This window comes from Mauremys mutica, chromosome 12 (genome assembly GCF_020497125.1).
Source record: "Mauremys mutica isolate MM-2020 ecotype Southern chromosome 12, ASM2049712v1, whole genome shotgun sequence".
Lineage (NCBI taxonomy): Eukaryota > Metazoa > Chordata > Testudines > Geoemydidae > Mauremys > Mauremys mutica.
Window position 1 is genome coordinate 31,041,523 of NC_059083.1, and position 26,257 is coordinate 31,067,779.

The following is a 26,257-nucleotide window of genomic DNA, read 5'->3' on the forward strand; positions in this document are numbered from 1 at the left end:
AATTTCCCACAGCTGTGAACATTTTAATTGGAATGAAATGCTTAAACCTCAGATTTTTGTGCAACTGTGGAAGTTTAAATCAATAAATCTAAAAATTGCTTAAAATAAACGTCATCTGTCAAAATTATGTATTATAAAAAAATTCTGCCCAGCCTATCACTGACACGCAGCTCCTGCTCCTGCTCCTGCAGGCTCATCCTCACAGGAAGATGCCTCTGTGACCCTTCACACCAGCTCAGGGACTGACTGGAGACCAGGAGCCCTTTGGGTTTTAATTACAGGGTAACTTCACTGAAAGTTACCTGTCACAGGTGTGATTGTACATTTTTTCACTAAAGCCTCCAGGGGTGAAATTGGCTGGGTCCTTCCTGCTCAGCAAACAGCATTAGTCATTTTCAGGCAAGGAAACACCCCCTTGCTGCTGCAGGCGGGGCATAGTTTGAATTCAGGAATTTGAAACAAAGCCTGTTACAAACTGCCCAGAGGGAGCCATGGCTGCAGAGAACCCCGTGGAAAGTCTCCAGGAGGAAGCGACATGTCCCGTCTGTCTGGAGTATTTCACAGAACCTGTCAGTGTGGAGTGTGGGCACAATTTCTGCCGAGCCTGCATCAGCCAGTGCTGGGAGGGATCCGCTACAGCCGCCTCCTGCCCTCAGTGCAGAGAAACTGTGCAACAGGGAAACCTCAGGCCCAACAGGCAGCTGGCAAACATGGTAGAAATCACCAAGCGACTGAGTTTACAGGCAGCAAAGGGAAGAGGAGGGGACGGGGTGTGTGGGGAGCACCAGGAGGCTCTGAAACTGTTCTGTGAAGAGGATCAAACCCCCATCTGTGTGGTGTGCGACAGATCCCGGGCTCACCGCGCTCACACGGTGGTTCCCATCCAGGAGGCTGCCCAGGAGTACAAGGTAGGGAACTGCTGTAAAATTTAAGGGGTTAACTTTTGGGTTTTAATTATAGGCTAACTTCACTGAGAGTTCCCTGTCACGGGTGTGATTCATCATTTAGCTCTGTAAAGTCTTCATTGTAGGAGAGATGCTGTAACAAAATTAATGATCTGGCAGCGCAGCAACAGAGGCAAAATATCAAGTCTTGAAAGTAGAATCTAGCCCATTCCTTCCTCAAGGCCCCTCCCATTCCCCACCCCAAAGCCCCACTCACTCCATACCCCCATGTCTCCATTGCTCTCCATCCCCCACCCTCGCTCAATATCACTGGTCTGGGGCACGGGGTTGGGGTTCGAGGGGGGGTACTGGCTCTTGGCTAAGGCCAAGGGGTTCACGTGTGGCAGGGGGCTCTGTGCTGAGCCTTGCTCAGGATGTTGGAGTGCAGGAGCGGGTGATGGGTGCAAGCTCTGGAAGGGAGTTTGGGTGCAGGAGGGGGCTCTGGGCTGGGGCGGAGTGTTGGGGTGCAGGAATGGGTAGGGGGTCCTGGCTCTGGGAGGAGGGTCAGGGCTAGGGCAGGGGGTTAGGGTGCAGGAGGTGGTATGGGGTGTTGGGTGAAGGAGGGGATATGGGGTGCTGGCTCCAGCTGGGCTTACATCAGGAGGCCCCTGGTCAGTGGTGCAGCGAGGCTAACACAGGCTCCCTGCCTGCCCCAGCCCTTCGCCACTCCCAGAAGGGGCCAAGGTGCCCCTGTGGCCCCAGGGGAGGCATGTGGGTCTGTGTGATGCCCCTCTCTGCAGGCACCGCTCCCACAGCTCTCACTGGCCACAGTTCCCCTTTCCCGGCCAATGGGAGCTGCGGGGGCGGTGACTGCAGGCAGTGCAGGGAATGCCGTATGGCTGGGGCAGACAGGCAACCCCGCTGTGCCACCGGAGATTGCGATCGACAGGGAAAGTCTCCAGGATCGACTGGTAGATCGCAATCAACCGGTAGGTGATCGCTGGTCTAGCTAGACAAAAGGTGGGAAGGGAAACTGAGGCACAAAGTGGGGCAGCGAGTTGCCCACAGTCACCCAGCATGTCAGTGACAGAAATTAGCAAAGAACACAGATCTCCTCAGACCAAAACCTGAACCACTTTGCCATGCTGCCATCTTCACATCACCCCACCCAGTGATGAATTGTGTCCGTTAGGAGGGAGAGACGCCTTGATAAAGGTCCCAGGCCCACCAGGGAGAGGAGGTTTCTCGCTGGGATTCTGAACTCCTGTGTTGCTCCATGAGGGGTTAAACTCCTGATGGCCTGCACTAGAGGAGATCACTGGGCTAAACACTGTGTGGGACCCTGAGCACCTTCAGTCCGCACACAAAAGGGCTCCAGACAGCTCAGGTCCATGCCAAGTACCACTGGGATTACACTGGTTGTAGCAAAACCAACCCCAGGCTGGAGCTGACCGGTGCCAGTTTGACCTGCTCTGTTGTGTACCTGGGCAGGGACCAGCCAGAGTGGTTCCATTAGTCCCACCAGGCAGCCTTTTGAAATCTCCCAGAATGCACTGCTTCTGGGATCTTTACCAGGGAATGGGACCGTGGGGTACCTGCCCAGGGGGCATTGCCACGGAAAGGGGTTAGGACAGCACTGGGGCAAACCCCAACCCATCCTTTATACAAATCTGCATCATGTCTAATTAGGGAGGTCACCAAGGAATCCCCAGAACATAGGACATGGCCACGCCTGCCTGCATGAACCCGTCCTCGCCAGTATCAGTCACACTGTGTGGACCCCACCACCGTTTTTTTCAGTGTCCCCGCCTGCATCATTCTGCATGAAGGTGCCACCCCAGCCCTGCCCCCACCCTCACGGGTGTCCTCCTGCAGCCTCAGTCTCCTCCTCTCCCTTTTGCACCACACAAAGCCACGTCCAGTTCTGGGTCCCTGCCAGATAGGGACAGTTCTCCACAAAACTGGACTGTGCAGCTTCTAATCAGACGAATGGCCTCCTGACGTCTCATGGGATTTGCCCTGGTGCTTAAACCAGCTCTGTCCAACCAGTGCAGTCCCCAGGGCTTCAGGGCTGAAATCCCAGCCCCTATTTAAACCCTGGTGGCTTCGGTTTGTTAAACCTTCTACAAAACTGGTTTATTGATTCACCCCCATGTGTCCTGTTATGTGCTGTGCCACTAATCAGTTCACAAATACCTGTAAAGCTTGGTTATAATTGAGATCTCTCTCTAATTACTAAAAAGACTGAACCGGAATTGGTAACAAGTCAGAATAGAACATGCTCCCAGTCTCCATTAATGAGGTTTCATCTCCTTAGTGGCCCTGATGTCACAAAGCGATTAGAACCACAGTCGTCCTGGGTTTTGGGTGGAAAAACACCCACTTCCAAGCACCTCTCAACTATCCAGATGAAACCTCCTAAATCATTTCTGTTTCTTCAGGAAAGAATCCAGGCCCATTTGAAGACTCTGAGGGAAGAGAGAGAAAAGCTGCTGGGATTGAAAGTGACTGGAGAGGGGAATTGCCAGGAGTATCTGGTAGGTGCCTGTTGTTATGAACCAGCAGGGACTGGCAGTGGGAGGTCTGTTTGGAGGCAGACTCCTGTGTGGCCTTGGTGAACGTGGGCTTGTGTGTGTTTCTCCATGACCATGGATTGCTGGGTTAGGGTCATGTGTAGACAAGCCCTAAGCTTCTGCTGTAGTTGATGAGTTAATGTCTAGCCCTTGTGGCTTTCAGAGTAATCACCCCCAAGTGAACTGAATGTCCCCGTGAAGTTCTGTCCCCTGTGTCTGGTCATTTTGTGTATTTTTAAAATGTTTTCTTCTAACTCCTCTGGCGTCTCTATCAGTGCAGTGGTGAGTCCTGCCTCCTGCTGCTCTGGGTCAGGATTTCCAGAGACCATAAATAACAGCATATGCTGACCATGACAGGCAGAGAAACATCCATTTCAGAAGGATACAGGGGTAAAAGGGGAAGGTGCGAGATAATCCCCTGCCTACTACGCACAGGGTAAAGTCAAATGTCAGAAATCTTATGATTTTCAAAGAAATTCAGCCTCCTGCACACTCAGCTCTCCATGAAAGACCCCGGGCTCCCTCCATATGTCCCTGACCAGCTCTTTTCCCTATTTTCATGCAGAAACAAACACAAACCGAAAAGCAGAAGATTGTGTCTGAATTTCAGCAACTGCGGCAGTTCCTGGAGGAACAAGAGCGACTCCTGCTGGCCCAGCTGGAGAAGCTGCACGAGGAGATTGTGAGGATCCAGAATGAAAAAGTCAGTAAACTCTCCGAGCAGATTTCCCATCTCAGTGAGCTGATCAGTAAGATGGAGGGGAAGTGTCAGAAGCCAGCAAGTGAATTCCTGCAGGTGAGACTGAATGAGAAACATAGGTAGCCAGCTCCCACGCTCAGTACTGGTTGGTTGCCCTGCCGATCAACTCCTCCCCCTCCCTCCCGCGCCTCCGGCCTGCTGCGATCAGCTGTTCCACTGTGTGCAGGAGAGGCTGGGAGGAGCAGAGAGGGAGTGTGCTCACGAAAGGAGGTGGGGCAGAGGCAGGGTGGGGGTGGAGTGGGAGCAGGAAGGGTTGGCCTGGGGTGTGGCATTGTGGGAAGGTTTGGAGTGGGAGTGGAGGGTGGGGTTGAACACCGCCAGGACAATTGAAAACCAGCACCTGTCATTAGAAACATGCCAGATCCCACACAGGGAAGGGAGGGCTCCTGAATCCTACGCACTGGGGTTGAGCATTTGGAGACATTAGTGTAATTCGGCATGTGCATTGCTGACATGTGAATAACTATTGTTCTTTGCAGAGTCACAGACACAGAGATATGAGAGATGGAAAACCCCCATTAGCTCAGGGAATCCATGGCCCTGGGGCCAGGGCAGGGCCTCTCTTCCCCATATTTGCAAAATCCCTTCCCTTAGATTCCCTGTGTGTGTGTGTCAGACTGTACTGAAATTCTTTTCTCTCTCTCTCCTCTAGGATATTAGAAGCACCTTAGGCAGGTACGTGGCTCTCTCACTCCCCCTCACACCTCACAACGCTGGGAAAGAGCTTGATGGTGATGTTAGCACTGCATCTCCCCAGGGCTCTACAGGAAAATGTGTGGGGAAGGTCACATGTTGGATACAAATCTCTGTGATCAACTTCATCCTGAGGTTCTCACCCTTGTATAGAAGACTCTGGAATTCTCCATTCAGTGGGAAGGACTGACCTCAAGTATTTCCTAGAGATGTCACATCCCTGAGGGACTGGCTGCCTCAGGATTGGGGGGTATGGAATATGGACCTGTCACTGCTGGGGCCCTGGTCACTATTCAGCCCAGAGCAGCAGCGACCAAGAGTCTTCCCCAACTGAGGACTGTTTGGAGACCTGTGTGGAATGAGATGGGGATGGGGGAGTTGGTGTCTCAGTCTAGTTCCTAGAGGGCAGATTTCTACAGCACTTCCCCTGGGAACCTCCTGTCCCTCAGAGCATGGAGGCCAAGGAGCGAATTGGCCATGGAGACTCAATTCCCCTTTTGTCCCCAGAGCTGGTCTCTCCAGACCAGAACTGAAGAATATTAATGACTTTTGAAGGGAAGGTTTCTTGGCCCTGGGTTGTGTTGCTCTGAGGCTGGGAGAAGTCGAGGAATTCTAACTCTAGGCCCATTAGAGCAGCGACTCCCTAACCAGAACTTATAATGAGTCACACAATGAAATATAATGACGGGAAATTGTTTCTCTCCAGGTGTGAGAAGGGGAAGTTCCAGCAGCCAGAGGAGGTTTCTCCTGAACTGGAAGAGCGAGTCAGTGGTTTCTCCCAGAAAACGATTGTGCTATTGGAGACTCTGGGGAAGTTCAAAGGTACCTAGAAGGGATCTAGGAATGGAAATTGGGATGAGCCTCTGAGAGTGAGGGAGGAGAGTGTCTCTGGCCAATTGGTTCCCAATTAGATGATGCTTCTATTTAATTGTTGGGTGAGAATGTCACGCACTTGAGGTCCAAGTCACTTAGGTTGATTAATTCAAACCTTTATTTCTACCAAAAATATGTCTTGCCATGACAATTACTGTTAAAGAAAGAAATGACTCAGACTCATAGACTTTAAGGCCAAAAGGGACCATAATGATCATCCAGTCTGACCTCCTGCACATTGCAGGCCCCAGAACCTCACCCACCCACTCCTACATTAGACCCCTAACCTCTGGCTGAGTTACTGGAGTCCTCAAATCATGATTTAAAGACTTCAAGTTACAGCAAATCCACCATTGACACTAGTTTAAATCTGCAAGTGACCCATGCGCCACATCGCAAAGGAAGGCAGAAAACCCCCCAGACTCTCTGCCAATCTGACTTAGGGGAAATTCCTTCCCGACCCCAGATGTGGTCAGTTGGATACCGAGCATTTTGGCAAGACCCAACAGCCAAACATGCGGCAAAGAACTCTCTATAGCTCAGAGCCCTCCCCGTCTACTGCCCCATCACCAGCCATGGGGCACATTTCTCAAAGGCGGATCCAGCCCATCACTGGGCTCAGGTCCTGTGTGCAGCTAGTCTGGGCCAAATGGGCTGTAAAGAAGGAGAAAGCCCCTCCCCCATGTTCAGGGATCCCTTCAGCACAGGAGCCTCTGGTGCCTCCTCCACAGCAGCTTCAGGCATAAGGCGTGTTCCTGAGAGGGCTGGGAATGGGGTGGGGGTGGTGAGGGTGGAAAGAAGAGGGAGGGGGCTGGACGAGGGACAGAGGGAGGTGGGCAGTGTAAAGCTGGGCCTCAGACACTCTGCACGCTGGGGAAGACACACGGGGCCCATTGTCACAGGGATGTAACTCTGGCTGGTTCAGAACTTCCTCAGCCTGTGCCAAGTTCTGCACCGGCCCCTGCAGCCACTGAACAGCAGAGTCACCCCTCTCCTGCATGCACAGGGGTGAATTTGTCCCATTGAGTTAACCTTCCCCACCTCAATTTCCACAATTATAAAATTATTATTATTATTATTTCTATTTCTGCCTACTGAGGACGAGGCCCCGTCATGCTGCTCTCTGTAGAGACGCTGAGTAAACAGATCCAACAGCTCACAATTAGAGCCAGGATTTAAGCAAACTCTCAATATCCCCTTAGTGTCAGAGGGACCGAAGTGGGTAAAGTTACTTTTATTCCAAAATCTTTGCAGGCTCTGGGTCTAGGTTATGACAAAAGGCAGTAAGTGAATGAAACAAACCAACTGGGGTGTGAAGGGAGGGAGGGGATGAAGAGGGGAAAAGTAAATCTCACTTACAGATTGTCTGTCCTGGGATGGTCGTGAGGCTGCAAGGATGTTGGTTCCATTGCTGGGAGATGCCTGAATGAGAGAGGAAAGAGACGGTTTCAGACCTATTTATATAAAATATCTGAGTGTTTCTCGGTGTGTTTCTCTGTCATAGTTAAAAGAGATTACTATGAGTTGAGAGTGGGGACGCTGTTACAAATATGAAAGGCTGAAATTTCATCTCTTTTCTCCTTCCCGCCTCCAGACACTCTGCCATCTGCACTAGAGACAAAAAGAGGAGGATCGTTAGGAACATTCAGACAGGGTGAGATTGCAGCTGGAGATTATCTTTAAATTATCAGAAAACGTCTTCAAGAGATTGTAGTTAAAGTTACCAACCAAACCAACACTGACCATGACACACACGGCCCTAAAAACAACACTCTGAACAGTGAGGAGCTCCCACACACCGAAGTCACACAAACACTCCTGACACCAACCTTAGTGCTGAGTTCATGCCCAGGCTGCTGAACAGAAAAGCTCTCCCTGAGCAGCATGTGAACAGAGCTCTCTGCCCTGAGGGCTGACACATCTCTCTCATTTATCCCGGTGCAGGGGGTCTCCCACATCGTACTTCTCCAACATTCTCCCTTTCCTTTGGGCAGGGCTGGGCTCTCCCATTGGAGTTGCTCCCTGCTTCTTGCACTGGGGAGACGCCCTCGTGCCCCAAGGCTCAGCTCCTCCCTTTACTCTAGGCTGGGGATGGGGCTACCCCACCCAATGCCCCCTCCTACTCTCTGGTCTTAATTGGCTCTTTCTACTCTGGCCCAGGGCCGGTACAAGGAAGTTTTGCACCCTAGGCGAAACTTCCACCTTGCACCCCCCACCCAGCTAACCCCGCCCCCCCATGGCAGATAACTCAGCCTCCTACCTGGGGAGCCCCCCCCGCAGCAGCTACCCCCCACCACCACGACAGCTACCCCTTCTCCTGCCCGTCCCGTCACGGCAACTAACCCCACCCAGGGAGACTCCCCCTGTCCCCCCACGGCAGCTAACCCTGCCTGGAGAGACTTCCCCCATCACCACCACGGCAGCTAACCCTGCCTGTGGAGACCTCCCCCCCCGCGGAAGCTAACCCTGCTGGGGAGCCCGCCCCAGTTCACCTCGGCTCCGCCTCCTCCGCTGAGCTCCCCAGCGCTGCTCTAATTCTCCTCCCCACCCAGGCTTGCGGCGCTGATTGGAGGAGACTTAGAGCTGGGCTGTGTGCTCAGCGGAGGAGGCAGAGCGGAGGTGAGCTGGGGCGGGGAGCGGTTCCCCTGTGCGCCTCCCCTCCCCCCCCCCGTTACTGCGGGCAGCCCTCCCCGCGCCCCTCCCCCCCCCCAGCTCAGCTCCTCTCCACCTCCTCGCCTGAGGGGACTTTTAGGCGCCCCCAACCACTAGACGCCCTAGGCGGCCACCTAGTTTGCCTAAATGGTTGAACGGGCCCTGCTCTGGCCTGCATTTAGGGGAGGGAGCTTTCCTCTGGGGTTCAAAGCTGGTACCTGCCTCCTCTGCTTCCTCCTCACTAAAACTTTCCTGGCTGTGTCTCTGATGCTGGGAATGGAGCAGCCCCAACAGAGGGAGCAGGGAGCTGATTCCTCAGCAAGCAAATGAAAAACGAATGAAGTGTCTCCCATTACACATACTGAAGAACTGCAGTGACATCTCTGCTCAGTCTCTGGTGCCCAGGACAGAGGCAGCTCCCTGGGATCCAGGCCTGTCCCTGCCAGAACGGGGCTTCTGGGCAGTGTGAGAAATGGTCCCAGCTTCCCCCAGGGCTGAGCTCTGCCCCTAACGCTCTGATTCTCTCTCCCCAGTGAATGTGACTCTGGATCCAGACACGGCTCATCCCAAACTTCACCTGTGTAATGATCGGAAAAGTGTGAGCTGGAGAGAGAATCTGCCCAACAATCCTGAGAGATTTGACTGTTGGTCCTGTGTGCTGGGCTGCGACAGATTCACCTCAGGGAGACATTGCTGGGAGGTGAAGGTGGAGGTGGGGGATGGGCAATGCTGGGCTGTGGGGGTGGCCAGAGAGTCTGTGGGGAGGAAGGGACGGATCAACCTCAGCCCTGATGGGGGGATCTGGGCTGTGGGGCGGTGCTGGGGTCAGTTACAGGCTCTCACCTCCCCTGCGACCCCCCTGAGCCGGGTCCCCAGCAGGATCCGGGTTTGTCTGGACTGTGACCGGGGACAGGTGACATTTATCGATGCTGGTGACGAGGCCCCGATCTTCACTTTCCCGCCAGGCTCCGTCCCTGGGGGGAGAATGCGACCCTGGCTCTGGGGGGAGCGGGGATCCCGGCTCAGCCTGTGTCCCTGAGATGGGGTGAAATATCCCACTGGGGGCCTGGATATCAGCCTTTCTAGCCTCACACGCCCTGGTCTCTATGACCTTGGAGGACTCCTGTCTACCCAACCCCTGGCTCCTCATCTCTGTGACCTATGGAAGCCCCTCCCCTTCCCTGCAGCCTCAGGGATGGAAGCAGGAGGGGTGAAGAACCCCTGGGGCTGCAGGAGGGGCCCTGAGGGGCAGAGGTGGGGGCTGGGCAGGGGGCAGCACTAACAGCCGGGCTGGGGACAGGCGGAGATGCGGGTGGCAGGGACACAGCATGAATCAATCAGGGTTGGGGAGAAGCAGCAGGGAGCGGTTTGTACAGATCTGTGTCCTTAGGTCTCATTGGGGTCTCCCAGCCAGAGCTCCTTCCGCAGGGGCCCAGGTCACCATCCCCTGTAACCACAGGACAGCTGGTAACACCCTGTAACTGTCACAAAAGGGTGGCGGGGAGGGTGAGATGGGTGCAGATTGACCAAAAAAAAAACGTTGACACAATTTTTTAAGGTTAATAATCTCGTGATTTATTTGTTTTTTAACTCCTGAGGTTGGCAGCAGTGGGGGAGGCAGGGACAGGGCGGGTTTAACCAGAGGGAATTAGAAGCAGCAAGAAGAAAAATGTGAATGAAAATAAAACAAGAATAAAGGGAGAGTCCAGGAGAAATGGTGCAAAATAGAAATGAGAAGAGTGACAGGAAAATATCCCTGATGGGATTGGGGAATGAGCCGTTCTGCAAGAGGGGAAAGGGTAAAAGCAGAGAAAAGAATGGAGCAGCCATGGGGGATGATCTGTGGGAGGGAGGAGAGGATAGTGAGAGAGGAAAATAAACAGGGCTGGGAAGTGAGGGCTACAAAAATGCTGAGTAGAAAATGGTGGTATGAAAGAAAAGGGAGAAGGAAAGGGAATATGAGGGGGACAGAGGGATTTATTACACATTACTGAAAGAGACTGTAACTCATTAATTCCTGAGCAAGTGTACTACTGTTGTGCCATTAAGAAAACTGTTCTTGGTAGCTGAGGATCTCCTTTCTGTGCTGTGATTATTAGTCGGGTTGGGACAAGGCTGTTTGGTGAGAAAGTTGGCAACCCTAATTCTGTAAATAAAACATTAAAAACAGTTCTTGTTTGTTCCACTTTACTGTCCCAGCTGCAGTTGCCGGGGGCAGCAACATGGGATTTGCTTCCTGACTTGGTTGTGACCCCCCAGCCCCCACAGGGACTATCGTGCCTCTAGGAAGAGAGTTTGGGTTTTACTGTGGTGTGTCACTAACTATCCAGCCTGTGCTCTGTCCTGTGCACACCCATGTCAATCAGGAATTGCTCAGCTGTGCTCTGCAGAGAGGTGACTGGTTACACAGGGTGTGATCCATGAAGGGACTTGGTGTTGCAATGCTGAGCATCATGGCAGGGTCTAATTTGTAGACAACCAGAAAATCACAATCTGCATCTCTGCAACTCTGAACTCCCTACACAGTGAATGGACATCACAGGCACCTTACAGTGTGATTCACAAAAGCCAGCTCAGTGGGGACGGGGGAGCCATCTGAGCTTGTCAATGGGCGATGCTGACAAGGGAGGGGTGTCCTAAGCCCTGCCCTCTCTCACAGACAGGTGCCTAAATCAGGGCTGCAGAGGGACATCTATGTCTGCTTAGCAACCCACAGATGGGAACCCAGCGCCTGATGTCAGGTGGCTCAGGCTCCTAAAGTGTTTCTTGCTGGAATGAGGTAGGCACCTGCCTCGCTCCACACAAAATGTGAGAGGCAGGGGGAAGGAGAATGTGGTTTTGATGATGTCAACCAGCTTATAATGTTTACTCCCATGGTTAGAGCACTCAGCTGGCATGTGGGAGACTCAGGTTCAGTTCTCCCATCATGCTGTCTAGAGCAGGAGTTTTCAAAGTCTGGGTCGTGGCTGGTCAGGGGAAGGGGAATGGAAACCGCGGCCACTGGGTGCTGTGAACGGCGGTGCCTGTGGACACTCAGGTAAACGAAGCATCTGCAACCTGCCAGTGGCTTTCCCTGACCAGCCACAACCCAGACTTTGAAAACCCCTAGTCTAGAGTAACTGAGGAATGTGAGTGCCAACCTCAGAGCAGTTACAAAGCAGGGCACAAACCCCAGATGGGTTGTGAGTTCTGTGTTTAGATTTCACTCGCCAGGTATTAAGTGTGAACCCCACAAGCACTAAAACAGCTGTAACATGGCGGTGGGTGAAGCTTCCCCTGGGGGAGCCTAGTTCCCTGTCCCACTTTTGCACCCACATTCCACTCCTGCTCCACTCCAGTCTCCACCTTCTCCCTGCTCAGCTGCCATGAATCGCTGCATCCCTCTTCTCCTGCCCCTGTGAGGATAGGGGTTGAGAAGGGACGTGGTGATAGGGGGAGGGGCCTCTAAGGGAAAGGGATGAGGGACGATGTGGCAACTGGTGGGCAGGTCACATGGGGATGCGGTGTGAGGAGGGATGTGATAAGCAGGAGGGGGTGGTCTTGTGGGGAGAGGGTGGGGGAGGGGAGGGGCAGGACATGGCAGGTGTGAGTTAAAGTTACCAGCTGCTCTAGCCTAGCCACAGAGAATGGTGGAAGTCTCTCCCCAGCCCAGGAAGATCCCTTCCCAACCCAAGGCAAAGGGAGCAGGAGGTGGCAGCACTGGAGGGAGAGCCTCTCCCTAACACAGAAACAAGGAGAAGCATCTAGGAAAGAGCCTCCTACCGCCAAAGGCGAAGGGATGTGACAGCCCTGAGGGGGAGACCTCCCCATTCATGTCTCTGAATTTCATATTTCAGATATGTAGAAATATTCACCGGAACTCACATGGTCAGAGTTAAGGGTGTTTGAATGCTAGGCAGTGAGAAGGTTTCTGTTTACTGGTGTGTGTGTCCCAGAAATTGTTAGGTGCCACCAGACTGCTGTAAGGGAAAGCCTCGTATCTGACCCCCAGGATCCCCAGATAATTCAAGCTTTTGGGACCGGAAGAGGAATAGCTTCGTATCCTGAGGCCTGGAACCCGCTACCTAATCCCGTGGTGCAGAACTGACCCTCTAGACTCCCAAATGCTTAAACACACCATCTCCCAGAACTCCACGCCAAGGTGAGAGCCTGCTGGTTTTCAGCTGAACTCTCTCTGGAGGCACTCACTAGTTGTGAAGCATTTAATACAGAGAGAGACTCTTTGCACAAGTCCAACACATTATTGCTTTTTCACTTCACCATATTAAGCACAGGAGAGAGCAGATCACGTAGCACAAAACAACCAACCTATTTGCAGTGCTCCTCGTTAGCTTACCTTTCCCTAGGGAGTCCTGGGGGCCATGTGGGATCAGGAAAAGCAGGCAGGGCTCCCGACCTCATGAAGCTGCTACATGCTGGGTTACTTTGTTCTCTCCTTTTGAGTTGGAGACAAAGAAAGATCCATGATGGGACCTAGATATCGTACTCCGGGGGGAATTTTGCACCAAAAACGTTTAAAATTCTGCACACAATATTTTACAATTCTGCATATTTTGTTTGTCAAAATAACTCAATTTAATCATGCCAGTTTCCATTATTTTGGTAATTTATTCCAAAATACCTGTCAGCAACTATGTCTGTAACAGACAAAAAAAAAAGATTCTGGTAATTTTTTTTCACAAATAGATTAATCTGTTCTGGTGCCACGGTGGACTGTGGTGGGTGAAAGGAGAAAGTGCAGCACTTCTCGGGCAGAATGTATTTTCTGCAGAAGAAAAGAATTCTGCGGCCGGTCATAGAATCATAGAACTGGAAGGGACCTCGAGAGGTCATCTTGTCCAATCCCCTGCTCTCATGGCAGGACCAAGCACCATCTAGACCATCCCTGACAGGTGTTTGTCTAACCTGCCTTTAAAGATATCCAATGATGGAGATTCCCCATCTTCCCTAGGTAATTTATTCCAGTGCTTAACTACCCTGACAGTTAGGAATTTTTTCCTAATGTCCAACCTAAACCTCCCGTGCTGCAATTTAAGCCCATTGCTTCTTGTTCTATCATCAGAGGTTAAGGAGAATAATGTTTCTCCTTCCTCCTTGTAACAACCTTTCAGGACTTGAAGGCTGTTATCACGTTCCCTCTCAGTCTTCGCTTCTCCAGACTAAACAAACCCAGTTCTTTCAATCTTTCCTCTTAGGTCATGTTTTCTAGACCTTTCATCATTTTTGTTGCTCTTCTCTGGACTTTCTCCAATTTGTCCACATCCTTCCTGAAATGTGGCACCCAGAACTGGACACAATACTCCAGTTGAGGCCTAATCAGCGTGGAGTAGAGCAGAAGAATTTCTTCTCATGTCTTGCTTACAGTACTCCTGTTAATTCATCCCAGAAGGATGTTTGCTTTTTGTGCAACAGCGTTACACTGTTGACTCATATTTAGCTTGTGGTCCATTATGACCCATAGATCCCTTTCTGCAGCACTCCTTCCCCAGGGCTCCCAGAGCTATTTAAATGGCCGGCGCGGTAGAAGCAGGGGAGCCCCAGGCCCTTTAAATAACCCCCAGAGCCCTGGGGTAGCAGGGGGCTCCACCTGCCTCTGCCGCCCCAGTCCTTTAAATAGCCCCTGGAGCCCCATCGCTTCCCCAGGGCTCCTGTGGCTATTCAAAGGGCCGAGTTGGTGGAATCAGGGGGAGCCATGGGCCCTTTAAATAGTTCCTGAGCCCTGGGCTGCTGCTGCTACTATCCCGATGCGAGAGGGAGGAGGAGAGGGCACTTACCCTACAGGGTGGGCTGTACCCCCTGTACCCACACCCTCTCCCACAGCCAGCCCCTACTGCACCCCACCTGCCTGCACCAGCCCCACACCCCGTCCTGCCCACACCAGCCCCGCACCGCCTGCCCTGTCTCCAGCCAACCCCTGCCGCACCCCCGCCCCGCCTGAAACCAGCCAGTCCTGCACTCCTCTGTCTCCAGCCCTGCCAACCCCTGCTACACCACCCGCCCTGTGGTCCTGCCTGAAGCCAGCCAGCCCACCCCATCCCACATCCCCCTGTCTCCAGCCAGTCCTGCACCCTTTGCCCTGCCTGCAGCCAGATCCTACTTCCAGTCAGCCCCATGTTCACTGGTGCCCTGCAGTTCCCAGGGCAGTAACCCTGCACACCTGCTTCAATGATGGGGCAGAGAGCAGCTGGGATCTGCACATGTGCACACCCTAGAGTGACCAGACAGAAAGTGTGAAAAATTGGAACAGGGGGTGGGGGGTAATAGAATCCTATGTAAGAAAAAGACCCCCAAATTGGAACTGTCCCTATAAAATCAGGACATCTGGTCACCCTAGGACACCCCCAGGGAGTGGCAGGGACCCACACATGTGACACGGAGCTCATTTCTAGTTCAGGCCCATCTTTTTAAAAAAGAACTTTAGGCAGGGTTAACATACATCCGTATTTTCCCAGACATGTCCAGCTTTTTGGTTCTTAAATTGCCATCCGGGAGGAATTTTTAAAAATACGGACGTATGGTAACCCTAGTGGTACAAAAAAATACATACTGTGGCATTCCCTTAAATCAGAACTTTTTATAGGGAACCGGTTGCTAAGAAATGAAAGGCTTTTTTTAAACAAGGTGGTTTTTTTTTTAGTCATCTCTGCTGGGGCCCTGCCGAAAATGTTCGAACTGGGCCCCGCACTTCCTAAAGCCGGCCCTGCTTTACAGTCCACAAAAAAGAAATCCCATGAGCACACATCCACTAAGGAAACATCTGATATTCAATCAGCCCATGTCTGAGAAGGAAGTGAAACAAAACTTCTTTTATCTCTGTAAGGGGACTGTTGGCCTCTTAGGGTATGTCTACACTACCAGAGTAGTTCAATTTAACTTAAGTCGCATTTGTGGAATCGACCTTACAAAGTCGAATGTGTGTATCCACACTAAGGAGAGTAATTCGACTTTGTGAGTCCACACCTACGGGGCAAGCGTCGACATTGGAAGCGGTGCACTGTGGGAAGCTATCCCACAGTTCCCGCAGTCCCCGCTGCCCATTGTAATTCTGGGGCCAGCCCCCAATGCCTGCTGGGGGGAAAAATGTGTCGAGGGTGGTTTTGGGTAACTGTCATCATTCAACCGTCACTCCCGCCCTCCCTCCCTGAAAGCACCGGCGGGAAATCTATTCGCGCACTTTTCTGGTCAGTGACAGCGCGGACGCCACAGCACTGCGAGCATGGAGCCCGCTGCGATCATCGCTGCACTTATGGCCGTTGTCAACTCCTCGCACCTTATCGTCCACCTATTCCACAGTCAGATGCTGAAAAATTGGGCGAGGAGGCTCCGGCAGCGCGGTGAGGACATGAAGTGTGAGAGTGGCACAGACCTCTCACAAAGCACGGGACCCCGCGCCGTGGACATCATGGTGGCAATGGGTCATGTTCATGCTGTGCAACGGCGATTCTGGGCCCGGGAAATAAGCACGGACTGGTGGGACCGCATAGTGCTGCAGGTCTGGGATGAAGCACAGTGGCTGCGAAACTTTCGCATGCGTAAGGGCACTTTCCTTGAACTCTGTGAGTTGCTGTCCCCTGCCCTGAAGCGCCAGGACACCCGGATGCGAGCAGCCCTGACTGTGCAGAAGCGAGTGGCCATAGCCCTCTGGAAACTTGCCACGCCAGACAGCTACCAGTCAGTAGCGAACCACTTTGGCATGGGCAAATCTACCGTGGGGGTTGCTGTGATGCAAGTAGCCCACGCAATCGTTGAGCTACTGCTCTCAAAGGTAGTGACCCTGGGAAACATCCAGGTCATCATAGATGGTTTCACCGTGATGGGATTCCCAAACTGCGGTGGGGCTATAGATGGAACTCACATCCCTATCCTGGGACCGGCCCACCAGGCCAGCCAGTATATTAACAGAAAGGGCTACTTTTCAATGGTGCTGCAAGCACTGGTGGACCATAGGGGATGCTTTACCAACATCAACGTCGGGTGGCCGGGCAAGGTTCATGACGCACGTGTTTTCAGGAACTCTGGTCTGTTTAGACGCCTGCAGGAAGGTAGTTTCTTCCCGGACCACAAAATAACTGTTGGGGATGTGCAGATGCCTACAGTGATCCTCGGGGACCCAGCCTACCCGCTAATGCCCTGGCTCATGAAGCCCTATACAGGCGCCTTGAACAGCGACAAGGAACTCTTCAACTACCGGCTGAGCAAGTGCAGAATGGTGGTGGAGTGTGCTTTCGGACGTCTCAAGGGGAGATGGCGAAGTTTACTGACTCGCTCGGATCTCAGCTAAACCAATATCCCCATTGTTATTGCAGCTTGCTGTGTGCTCCACAATCTCTGTGAGAGCAAGGGGGAGACCTTTATGGCGGGATGGGGAGGTTGAGGCAAATCGCCTGGCTGCTGATTATGCTCAGCCAGACAGCTGTGCGATTAGAAGAGCCCAGCGGGAAGCGCTGTGCATCCGGGAGGCTTTGAAAGCTAGGTTCCTCAGCAAGCAGCGTGACCTGTGACTGTTCAGTTTCTTTACAGAGAAGCTGAACCTGCCCCTGTTTCTTTACTCAGTTACTGTTGACTATCCTCTGCAGTTACATACCCCGTTCACCCCGTTTCCCCCCTTCCAACACACGTTTAAAAATAAAATACATGGAACATTGTTAATTAACAACGTTTTCTCTATTAATGACTTCGCGTTAAAGGGTTGAAACTGGGAAGCAGACTGTGCTGGGTAGGGTGTGTAGTGATGTAAAGACCGCTTCTAAACTCGAGGAATGACAGGCTCCTGCTCCTAGAGCGGTCCGCAGTGGCGGACTGGTTGTTTCAACGGAGCCTGCCACCCCTCCTTTTCGGGACTCTGTGTGTGGGGGCTATGTGATCTTGTGGCGGGGGAGGACAGTTACAGATTCCCCTGCTGCGTGGCTCTGTGATCCAGGACAAGGACCGCTGCATAAGATCTGTAACCGCCCTCCCCCGCCACAAAGTCACATACCCCCCCCCACCCACACAGAACATGAAAACCACTTCCCAGACCGACCAGGGTGCCTACTGACTGCACTGTGTGTGTGACCTGCTGCTGATCCTGCCCCCGTGTCTGTACCCTGGTAAAGGTGACTGTCCTATGCAATTACCAACCCCCTTCCTCCCCCCTTCAAATACAGTCTTCTGTACAAGAACATGACGGAAACAGTAATTAACAGCAAAGTATTTTTAATAATCAACTAGACAGTTAGGGGATGAAACTGGGATTGGGGCTTGTGTGAGTCAGGAAGGGAAGGACTTCTCAAAATTTAGGGAATGAGAGCTTTTTGGTAATTGAGCACTCTGCAGGGGTGGAGAGACAGTGCAAGGCCCCTGGCACCCCTCCTTCTTGTTACTTTGGGTGAGGGGGGTATGGGACTTTGTGGTGGGGGAGGGCGGTTAGAGATACACTGCAGGGGAGCTCTGTCCTCCTGCCTGCGGTCCTGCAGAACATCCACAAGGCGCCGGAGCGTGTCAGTTTGCTCCCTCATTAGTCCAAGCAGCGTTTGAGTCACCTGCTGGACCTCTTGACGCCACCTGTCCTCCCGTTCGCTGTGTGAGCACTGGTACTAAGTGAGGGTCTCCCTCCACTGGCTCTGCTGGGCCACCTCGGCTCGGGAGCAGCCCATAAGTTCAGCGAACATCTCGTCCCGTGTCCTTTTCTTTCGCCGCCTAATCTGCGCCAGCCTCTGTGAGGGGGATGCTGGGGCAGGTCGGGAGACAGTCGCAGCTGTGTGATGGGAAAAAGGGAGTGAATTCCTTACAAAGATACATTTTTGCGAACAATGAACATAGTCTAGTCTGTCTCTGTGAACAAGACCATGCACAGCACCTATCTCATGCGCACTCAGGACAAGTTCGAATTTTCGGCCTTCGCATTCATTGCCTGGGGTCTTGCACTGGAGATCAGACAAGCGGGGCAGGACAGCAGAATGCGTGGAGCAGGCAGGCATGGTAAGCCGTAGACTTTTGGCTGCTTAAAACTTAATGTATAGCAGTGACCTCCTGCTGCAGGCAATCCGGAAAGCATGAACTCTGCCCCTGTTCCACCCCCTCACGGCTGTCCCCGGGAAAGATCCCTGTATGCTGCCCCTTTGCAGCCTCCACCACGTGGCTGTAAACCGATGCTTATTGTTATGCAAAGGAACAGTGAAGCATTCCCAATACTAACATTACCCTAATTGACCTAATTCAATGCAGGAGTCGCCGAGCGAGATCATCCTGAGGAGGATCACTGAAAGAGATAGAGAGCGAATGCTGCGTGAAAGCCAGCACAAACCGGGGTCCTATGCTGCCATGCTCGTGGAGGCAATGCTCCCAGAGTACCTGAGGATAGCCTGGCGCGGAAAAGTGTGCTACCACGGAGCACCCAATAAGGCAGCTCTCCCCAGGAACCTCATGCGGAGGATTTTCGATTACCTCCAGGAGAGCTTCGTGGAGATCTCCGAAGAGGATTTCTGTTCTATCCCCATATATATTGACCTTCTTTTCGCATAGTTAATATTCCTGTTCTGTTAGAAATAAATGTTTACATGTTTAAAGCACTTACCGACTGATCCTTCCCCTGATTCAGGATCCAGGTTAACGGCCGGGGACGGTTGGTAGGGGATCTCCATGAGGGTGATGAAGAGATCCTGGCTGTCGGGGAAATCAGCGCTGTAAGCGCTGTCGACTGCCTCGTCCTCCTCATCTGCTTCCTCATCTTCCCCGTCTGCGAACATCTCTGAGGAACCGGCCGTCGACACTATCCCATCGTCAGAGTCCACGCACACTGGTGGGGCCGTGGTGGCAGACCCACCGAGAATGGCATGCAGTGCCTCGTAGAAGCGGCATGTCTGGGGCTGGGATCCGGAGCGTCCGTTTGCCGCTTTGATTTTTTGGTAGCCTTGTCTCAGCTCCTTGATTTTCACGTGGCACTGCGTTGTATCCCGGCTGTATCCTCTGTCTGCCATGGCTTTGGAGACCTTCTCATAGGTCTTTACATTCCGTTTTTTGGAGCGCCGCTCCGAAAGCACAGACTCATCGCCCCACACAGCGATCAGATCCAAAACTTCCCGGTCAGTCCATGCTGGGGCCCTCTTTCTATTCTGAGATTGCATGGACTCCTCTGCTGGAGAGCTCTGCATCGCTGCCAGTGCTGCTGAGCTCGCCCCGATGTCCAAACAGGAAATGAGATTCAAACTGGCCAGACAGGAAAAGGAATTCAAACTTTCCTGGGGCTTTTCCTGTGTGGCTGGTCAGAGCATCCGAGCTCGGACTGCTGTTCAGAGCGTCAACAGAGTGGTGCAGTGTGGGATAGCTCCCAGAGCTATTAACGTCGAATTCCATCCACACCTAGCCTAATTCGACATGGCCATGTCGAATTTAGCGCTACTCCCCTCGTCGGGGAGGAGTACAGAAATCGAACTAAAGAGTCCTCTATGTCGAACTAAATAGCTACGTTGTGTGGACGGGTGCAGGGTTAATTCGAATTAACACTGCTAAATTCGACAGAAACTCCTAGTGTAGACCAGGCCTAACTAACACTCTGGGGACGTTCTGGCTGGCTGGCTCCCAGTTCGAAAAGAAAGGGGAGGGGTCAATGGGAAACCAGGACCCTGAGACTGACAGTCCCCAGGGGCAATGGGGAGAGACCAATTGACAGGGTGAGCAGGCTAATGAGGCAGGCAGGGGATCAGGGAGATCCCGTTGTCCATGTGGGCTGGAATCTCCCTGGATCAGGCAGACCGAGTGGGGCCCGCTAAGGAGAGGGAAGGGGCCCAAGCTGAGCTGGGAGCAGAGCTGCAGCCACAAAGCCAGAGACACGGCCTGGGAGAGCAGATCCTGTGCTGGGAGCAGGGCTGCAGCCACAAAGCCAGAGGGGCGAGAGGCAGAGGGCCTGGAAGCAGAACAGCAGAGAGTGGAGCTGGGGCTGGAGCAGGGTGTGGTGAGCAGCTGAGGAGAGTGATGGGGGCTCTGGGCAGACAAGGGTCCTGCAGGCTAGACTGGGAGGGGAATCATAACCAGACGGGGAGGTTGATGCTGGGAAGAAGGGTCCCACCACCCAGAGCCTGGAGGTGTGGGGCCATCACCACAGCAAGTGTCCAAGCACAGGGTCCCTGCAGCACAGCCAGGGCCTGGGACATGTGAGGAGCAGAGCGTGAACTGCCCTAAATCCCAGAGACACTGCTTGTGATGTTCCCTGCCACAGAGCTGGGTTATGTGTTTACCTTTAACCTTTCCCATTTTTTCCCTTATTTATTTGTATTGATTGCTGTTTAAATAAATTGTATTTGCTTTAAATTGTATGTATTGATCAGTGGTCAGAGAAGTGTCCAGTGCAGAGAGTACCCCAGAGTGGGGACACCCTAGTCCCTGCCCTAAGTGACCATGACAGGGTCGGAGGTCGAGCCTCCCAGGAATCCTGGGCCCAGACTTGTCGGGGTTACAAGGACTCTGCCACAGAGGAGAGTGGAAGGGAGGCCTCAGGGTCAGGCAGGCATCTGGGTAAAGGGGGTGGGAGTGAGGACTCAGATCCTTCTGCTGGCCCATTTCACCGGGGTAGTGTGTAAGCCAGGAAAGTTGCCCACAATACTGGTACCATTCCCCCACTTACGTCTCTTTCCTGCACTAGAAGCCATGGCTGCTGCGAATCCAGCAAAAACTCTCCGGAGTGAACTGACCTGTCCCATCTGTCTGGACTATTTTAAAGATCCGGTGTCTCTAGACTGTGATCACAATTTCTGCCGAGCCTGCATCACCCAGTGCTGGGGGGATTGGCTACACACTTCTCCTGCCCTCGGTGCAGAGAGATCTTTCCCCAGAGGAACCTCAGGCTGAACAGGCAGCTCAGGAATGTTGTGGAAGCAGCCAGAGAACTCGGGTTGCCCTCAGGGAGGGAACCAGAACCGGAGAGACTGTGTGGGAAACACAAAGAGCCTCTAAAACCGTTCTGCAAAGAGGATGAAATCTCCGTCTGCCTGGTGTGTGACAGATCCAAGCAGCACAGAGCTCACACCGTCATTCCTGCAGAGGAAGCTGCCGAAGAATTCAAGGTAGGAAATCACCAACTGTTATTTTTATAACCAGAGCCTTTGGGAACTCACCTTCCCCCGGCATTAGAGTTTCCGTTAGCCCCAGACAGCCAGTCAGTGAGCTCCACTGGAGAGGAACGAGGGGTTTCAGGCCTAGGGAGGTTTCCCAGCAACTGGGAATCCTCCAAAGACTCATGCAGATGGAGAATTGTGGCCCTTGATAAACATCCTAAGTAAGGCTTCCATGCTGGAGGGAGGGGGAGTGAGGAACCCCCACCCCACCCCACCCGCTCCTCATACACAGAGTTCTGGGCACTGAATAACCCCCCTTCTCTGCCCTTCCCCACTTCCACCCCTTCCCAAAACTATAAACACCACGTCCGTGCTCCTACTCTCCTTGGGGCTGAGGGAGCAGCTGGGGCTGCCCGCTTGGCACACATCCCCTTTGCCCTTCTCCTGCAGAGCTCCTCACACAGACAGGAAGGGAGCCCCACCCTCATGAGACTGACGGGGAGCACAGGAGTGGAGCTCCAGTCCTGCAAACCCCAGCAAGTCTGTCTGATATAATCAGAGATGGGATTGCAGGAAGCAGGGACTGGGTGGGAGCAGGCAGCAGAGCAATGGGGCACTGTAGCAGGGTCACTGCTTCCAGAGTGTCCCCTCGTGGCCTGGGGTAGCCCTACCTCATTTTCCCTCTGAGGTTCCCAGAAATAATCCACAAAGGCTTTTCTGTGGCCAGAAACACCCCTGCTCTCCCAGTAGTGACTCCCAGATCTTCTGGTCTGGAGTTCGGCCTTATCACCCTGAAGAAGATCCCAAGGCCTCCCTCTGCCTTCTCCACGGGTCTCCTCTCTCTGGCTCTCCATAGGCCTCTATTTTACCTATCCCAGGGCTGTTTGGATTACATGACACCCCCCTCTCTCCAGATCACTGCTCCTTCATTCTCCCCACCTGGGGAGGAGAACTGGCTATGTCACACCCAGCCGTGATCACCACTCCTTCATTGTGCTCGCCTGGGGAGGAGAACTGGTTTATCACAGGTGGGGTTGAGACCCCTCTCTCTTTATAGGGCCAGACACCCTGTGACTGGCATCGTCCCTCTTTCATATCTCCTGAGGACACAGGGAGATAGTCCCCATCTTGCAATTTTCAGTCTGGAAATTTTGGCCGTAGATTTCAGTGTGGGAACCTTGTGCCCACAAAGGTTTCCATGTTGACATCAATAACAATAAGAATTCATAACCAATAGAATGTTCTGATTTCTACTGCAGTAACATCTCCAGGCCCCAATGAGGGATTAGGGCCCTGTTGTGCCAGGCACTGTACAGACAAATCAGGCAAAGGGCCCACAGTCACAGTCTAATGAAGACGATATGCAGCAAGTGGATAAAGAAAGAACCGGGGCTGGGAGCGGGGGACAGTTAAAGAGGCTTGTGTTTGCACACACTGGTAATCACGATAGGTCATCCATATTTCAAAGCTGTCCATTTTCCATGGTGCAGACTTAGATGCCTGTACTTTTCTATGGGGAATGTTTTAGGTGCTGAGTGGCAGTAGTCACGAGGGGGAGTCCATGGCCCAATCTCTTCTCTCTCCTGTGGGCTTGGCAGAGACTTCAGAATCAGGGTAAGGGAGCTGAGGCCTCCTTGGGTGCTATTTCCCAAATGGTGGCTTGTGACCCACCAGTGAATCATGGGAAGTTGTAGATGGGTTGTGGATTCTGAACTCCTGTGCTGCTCCATGAGGGGTTAAACTCAGATGCTGCCGGCCTGCACTAGAGGAGATCACTGGACTAAACACTGTGTGGACTCTGAGCACCTTGAGTCCTCACACAAAAGGGCTCCAGGCAGCGCAGGTCCATGCCAAATACCATGGGGATTAGTCTGGGTTGCAGCAAAACTAACCCCTGGGTGGTGGTGACCAGGGTCAGGCTGAAGAACCAGCCGAACTGGTTCCATTAATCCTCACACTGCTCTCCCACTGTGCGGCATTTTGAAATCTCTAGAACTCACTGCTTCTGGGAGCTGAGCTGGGGAAGAGGCACCCAGGCAGCCCTGCCTCTATAAGGGTCCAGGACAGAACTAGGGCAAACCCCGACTGTTCTTGACAAAAATGAACACATCGAATATGGTTTGCCCTAATGCCCAAGCCAATTCTATCCACCCAGTCCAGTCCCCAGGGGTTCAGGGCTGAAATTCAGTGGAAATCGGGCTCCTTTGAGAATCCTGGGCCATATTTCAAGCCCTGGAGGTTTCTGGGATTTGTATCACTTTGTTTGTTAAGCCTCCTCAAAAACAGAATATTTCACACAGTGAAAGAAAACTCCAAGGATGTGACGCCAGTGTCATGTTGGTATAAATCAAGTAGGGGGAAGGGTCAAACAATGAAACACTCCCAGCGTCCATTAATATGACTTCAATTCCTTGGTACCACTGATACCGTAAACCTACTGGGTTCTCCATTCATCAGTAGAGTGTTTGTGTTGGAAAAGCTCCCACCCACACTCTGACTCCTAACAATAAACATAACATCACTCAAATCAGTTTGTTTCTTCAGGAAAAGATTCAGGCCCATTTGAAGATGCTGAGGGAACAGAGAAAAGCTCCTGGGATATAAAGTGAGTGGAGAAAAGAGAAGCCAGGAACATCTGGTAGGTGCCTGTTATTAAACTGCATTTGTAATGAGCCGGATGGAGGGGCGTTCTGAATCAGAGCAATAACGAGAGGCAGGGGCAATTTAGAGGCCCAATTATGTTTTATCTCAATCAGTTGGGGCTGGTAAAGCAGAAATCCGTTAAGTGGGGAATAATCACAAGTAATTTTGATTTAGCTGTTTTAGCAGGAATTACTACTTAGGCCTACACCACAAACCAGTGGGTTTCAACCTTTTTGCATTTGATAATTTTGAACTGGGGGTGCAGAGACCCCTTTGGAAATCTATTATCTGTACCAACCACAGGTTGAAACCCACTGCCATAAACTACTGTAACTATTATTCTTATCTAGTGTATATTAACTACTGTTAGTGTAATTACTCTCTTCATAGGAAACAATTTACATTAATGAAATGACAGAATTTTGACTTAGAAAATCCAGTGCACTAAAACAAACCCTCACTGTTAAACATTCATACCTCAGTTTCACAGTTTTCAATCTTCTCTTAGCTCAGAGTTTGGGGGATGTTCAATTATATCTTGAGGAATCCTCTTGTGCAATCTTTGTTTACTGTTTTGAGTTCCAGCTTCAGTAGAAACATGTGTCCCAGTCCTTTCCCTATTTTCCTTCACAGAGAAATACACAAACCAAGAGGCAGAAGATTATGTCTGAATTTCAGCAACTGCGGCAGTTCCTGGAGGAACAAGAGCCTCCTCCCCAGCAGCTGCAGGCACAAGGCATGTTCCGGAGAGGGCTGGGAATGGGGTGGGGGTGGTGAGAGTGGGTGGAAGAGGGAGGGGGTAGAAGAAGATGGAGTGAGTAAAGTTACTTTTATGCCAAAGTCTTTGCAGGCTCTGGGTCTAGGTTATGACAAAAGGCAGTAAATAAATGAGACATACCAACTGGAGTCTGAAGTGGGGGAGGGGGTGAGAAGGGGAAAAGTAAATCTCACCGACATTGTCTGTCCTGGGATGGTTGTAAGGCTGCAAGGATGCTGGTTCCATTGCTGGGAAATGGCTGAATGAGAGAGGAAAGAGACAGTTTCAGAACCTTTTTATATAAATATCTGAGTGTTTCTTGGTGTGTTTCTCTGTCATAATTAAAGACAGTTCTAGGAGTTGAGAGTGGAAATGCTATTATGAATGTGAAATCCTGAAATCTCATCTCCTTTCTCCTCCAGACACTCTGCCATCTGCACTAGAGACAAAAAGAGGAGGATCCCTAGGAACATTCAGACAGAGTGAGATTGCAGCTTGAGATTCTTTAAATTAGCTACAGTCTCATGAAGACATTTTTTGATAAAGTTACCAACCAAACCAACACTGACCATGACACACAGACCCCTAAAAACAACACACTGAACAGTGAGGCGCTCCCATGCTGAAGTCACACAAACACTCCTGACACCAACCTTAGTGCTGAGTTCATGCCCATGCTGCTGAACAGAAAAGCTCTCTGTGAGCAGCATGTGAACAGAGCTCTCTGCCCTCAGGGCTGACACATCCCTCTGCTTTATCCCAGTGCAGGGGTCTCCCCATCACTCTTCTCCAACATCCTGCCTTTCCTTTGGGCAGGGCTAGAGCTGCTCCCTGCTTCCTGGATTGGGGAGATGCTCTCCCTGTGATGCTGGCAGCTCCTCCCTTCTCTCTGGGCTGGGGATGGGGCTTCCCCACCCAATGCCACCTCCTACTCTCTGCTCTTAATCAGCTCTTCCCCAAAGTTGCACCTTCCTCTCTGTTCCCTGGCCCGGGAGTGGAGGCCACCCCACCCAATCCATTTCCTACTCTCTTTTCTTAACTGGCTCTTCCTTCTCTGGCTGGGGAGTGGAGGCTGCATTTTACGGGAGGGAGCTTAGCTCCGGGGTTCAAAGCTGGTACCTGCCTCCTCTGCTCCCTCCTCACTAAAACCTTCCTTGCTGGGTCTCTGGTGCTGGGAATGGAGCAGCTCCAAGAGAGGGAGCAGAGAGCTGAAGCGTCAGCAAGCAAATGAAAAATGAATGAAGTGGGTCCTATTACACTGACTGAAGAACTGCAGTGACGTCCCTGCTCAGTCTCAGGTGCCCAGGGCAGAGGCAGCTCCCTGGGATCCAGGCCTGTCCCAGCCAGGACGGGGCTGCTGGGGAGTGTGAGAAATGGCCCCAGCCTCCCCC

The 26,257-nt window shown here is 52.3% G+C and overlaps 1 protein-coding gene, 2 long non-coding RNA genes and 1 pseudogene across 6 annotated transcripts in view; 3 read left to right on the top strand and 1 right to left on the bottom strand.

The window, feature by feature from the left end:
- The window catches only part of LOC123345526 (zinc finger protein RFP-like), a 32,000-nt gene extending 21,380 nt beyond the window's left edge, over positions 1-10,620 (top strand). The window contains exon 7 of the mRNA XM_044982503.1: positions 8,969-10,620. Coding sequence (XP_044838438.1) covers positions 8,969-9,474 — 506 coding nt within the window. The 3' untranslated portion in view covers positions 9,475-10,620. The remainder of the gene's footprint in view (positions 1-8,968) is intronic.
- Positions 1,552-25,657, bottom strand: LOC123345554. Of its 4 annotated transcripts, XR_006572811.1 has the most exons (6): positions 25,520-25,657; positions 25,061-25,125; positions 24,587-24,734; positions 12,772-12,870; positions 7,143-7,205; positions 1,552-3,352 (listed from the first exon to the last, which is right to left on the bottom strand). It is a non-coding gene; the product is annotated as an uncharacterized LOC123345554 (long non-coding RNA). The 4 variants fall into 4 exon arrangements; XR_006572808.1 differs by having other exon boundaries at positions 24,587-25,125; XR_006572809.1 differs by lacking the exon at positions 1,552-3,352 and adding an exon at positions 4,191-4,247 and having other exon boundaries at positions 24,587-25,125.
- LOC123345550 lies at positions 4,224-8,259 on the top strand. The gene is made up of 4 exons (XR_006572803.1): positions 4,224-4,253; positions 4,870-4,892; positions 5,617-5,732; positions 7,378-8,259. It is a non-coding gene; the product is annotated as an uncharacterized LOC123345550 (long non-coding RNA).
- LOC123345544 lies at positions 20,940-25,531 on the top strand (annotated as a pseudogene).
- Positions 25,658-26,257: the final 600 nt, after the last annotated feature.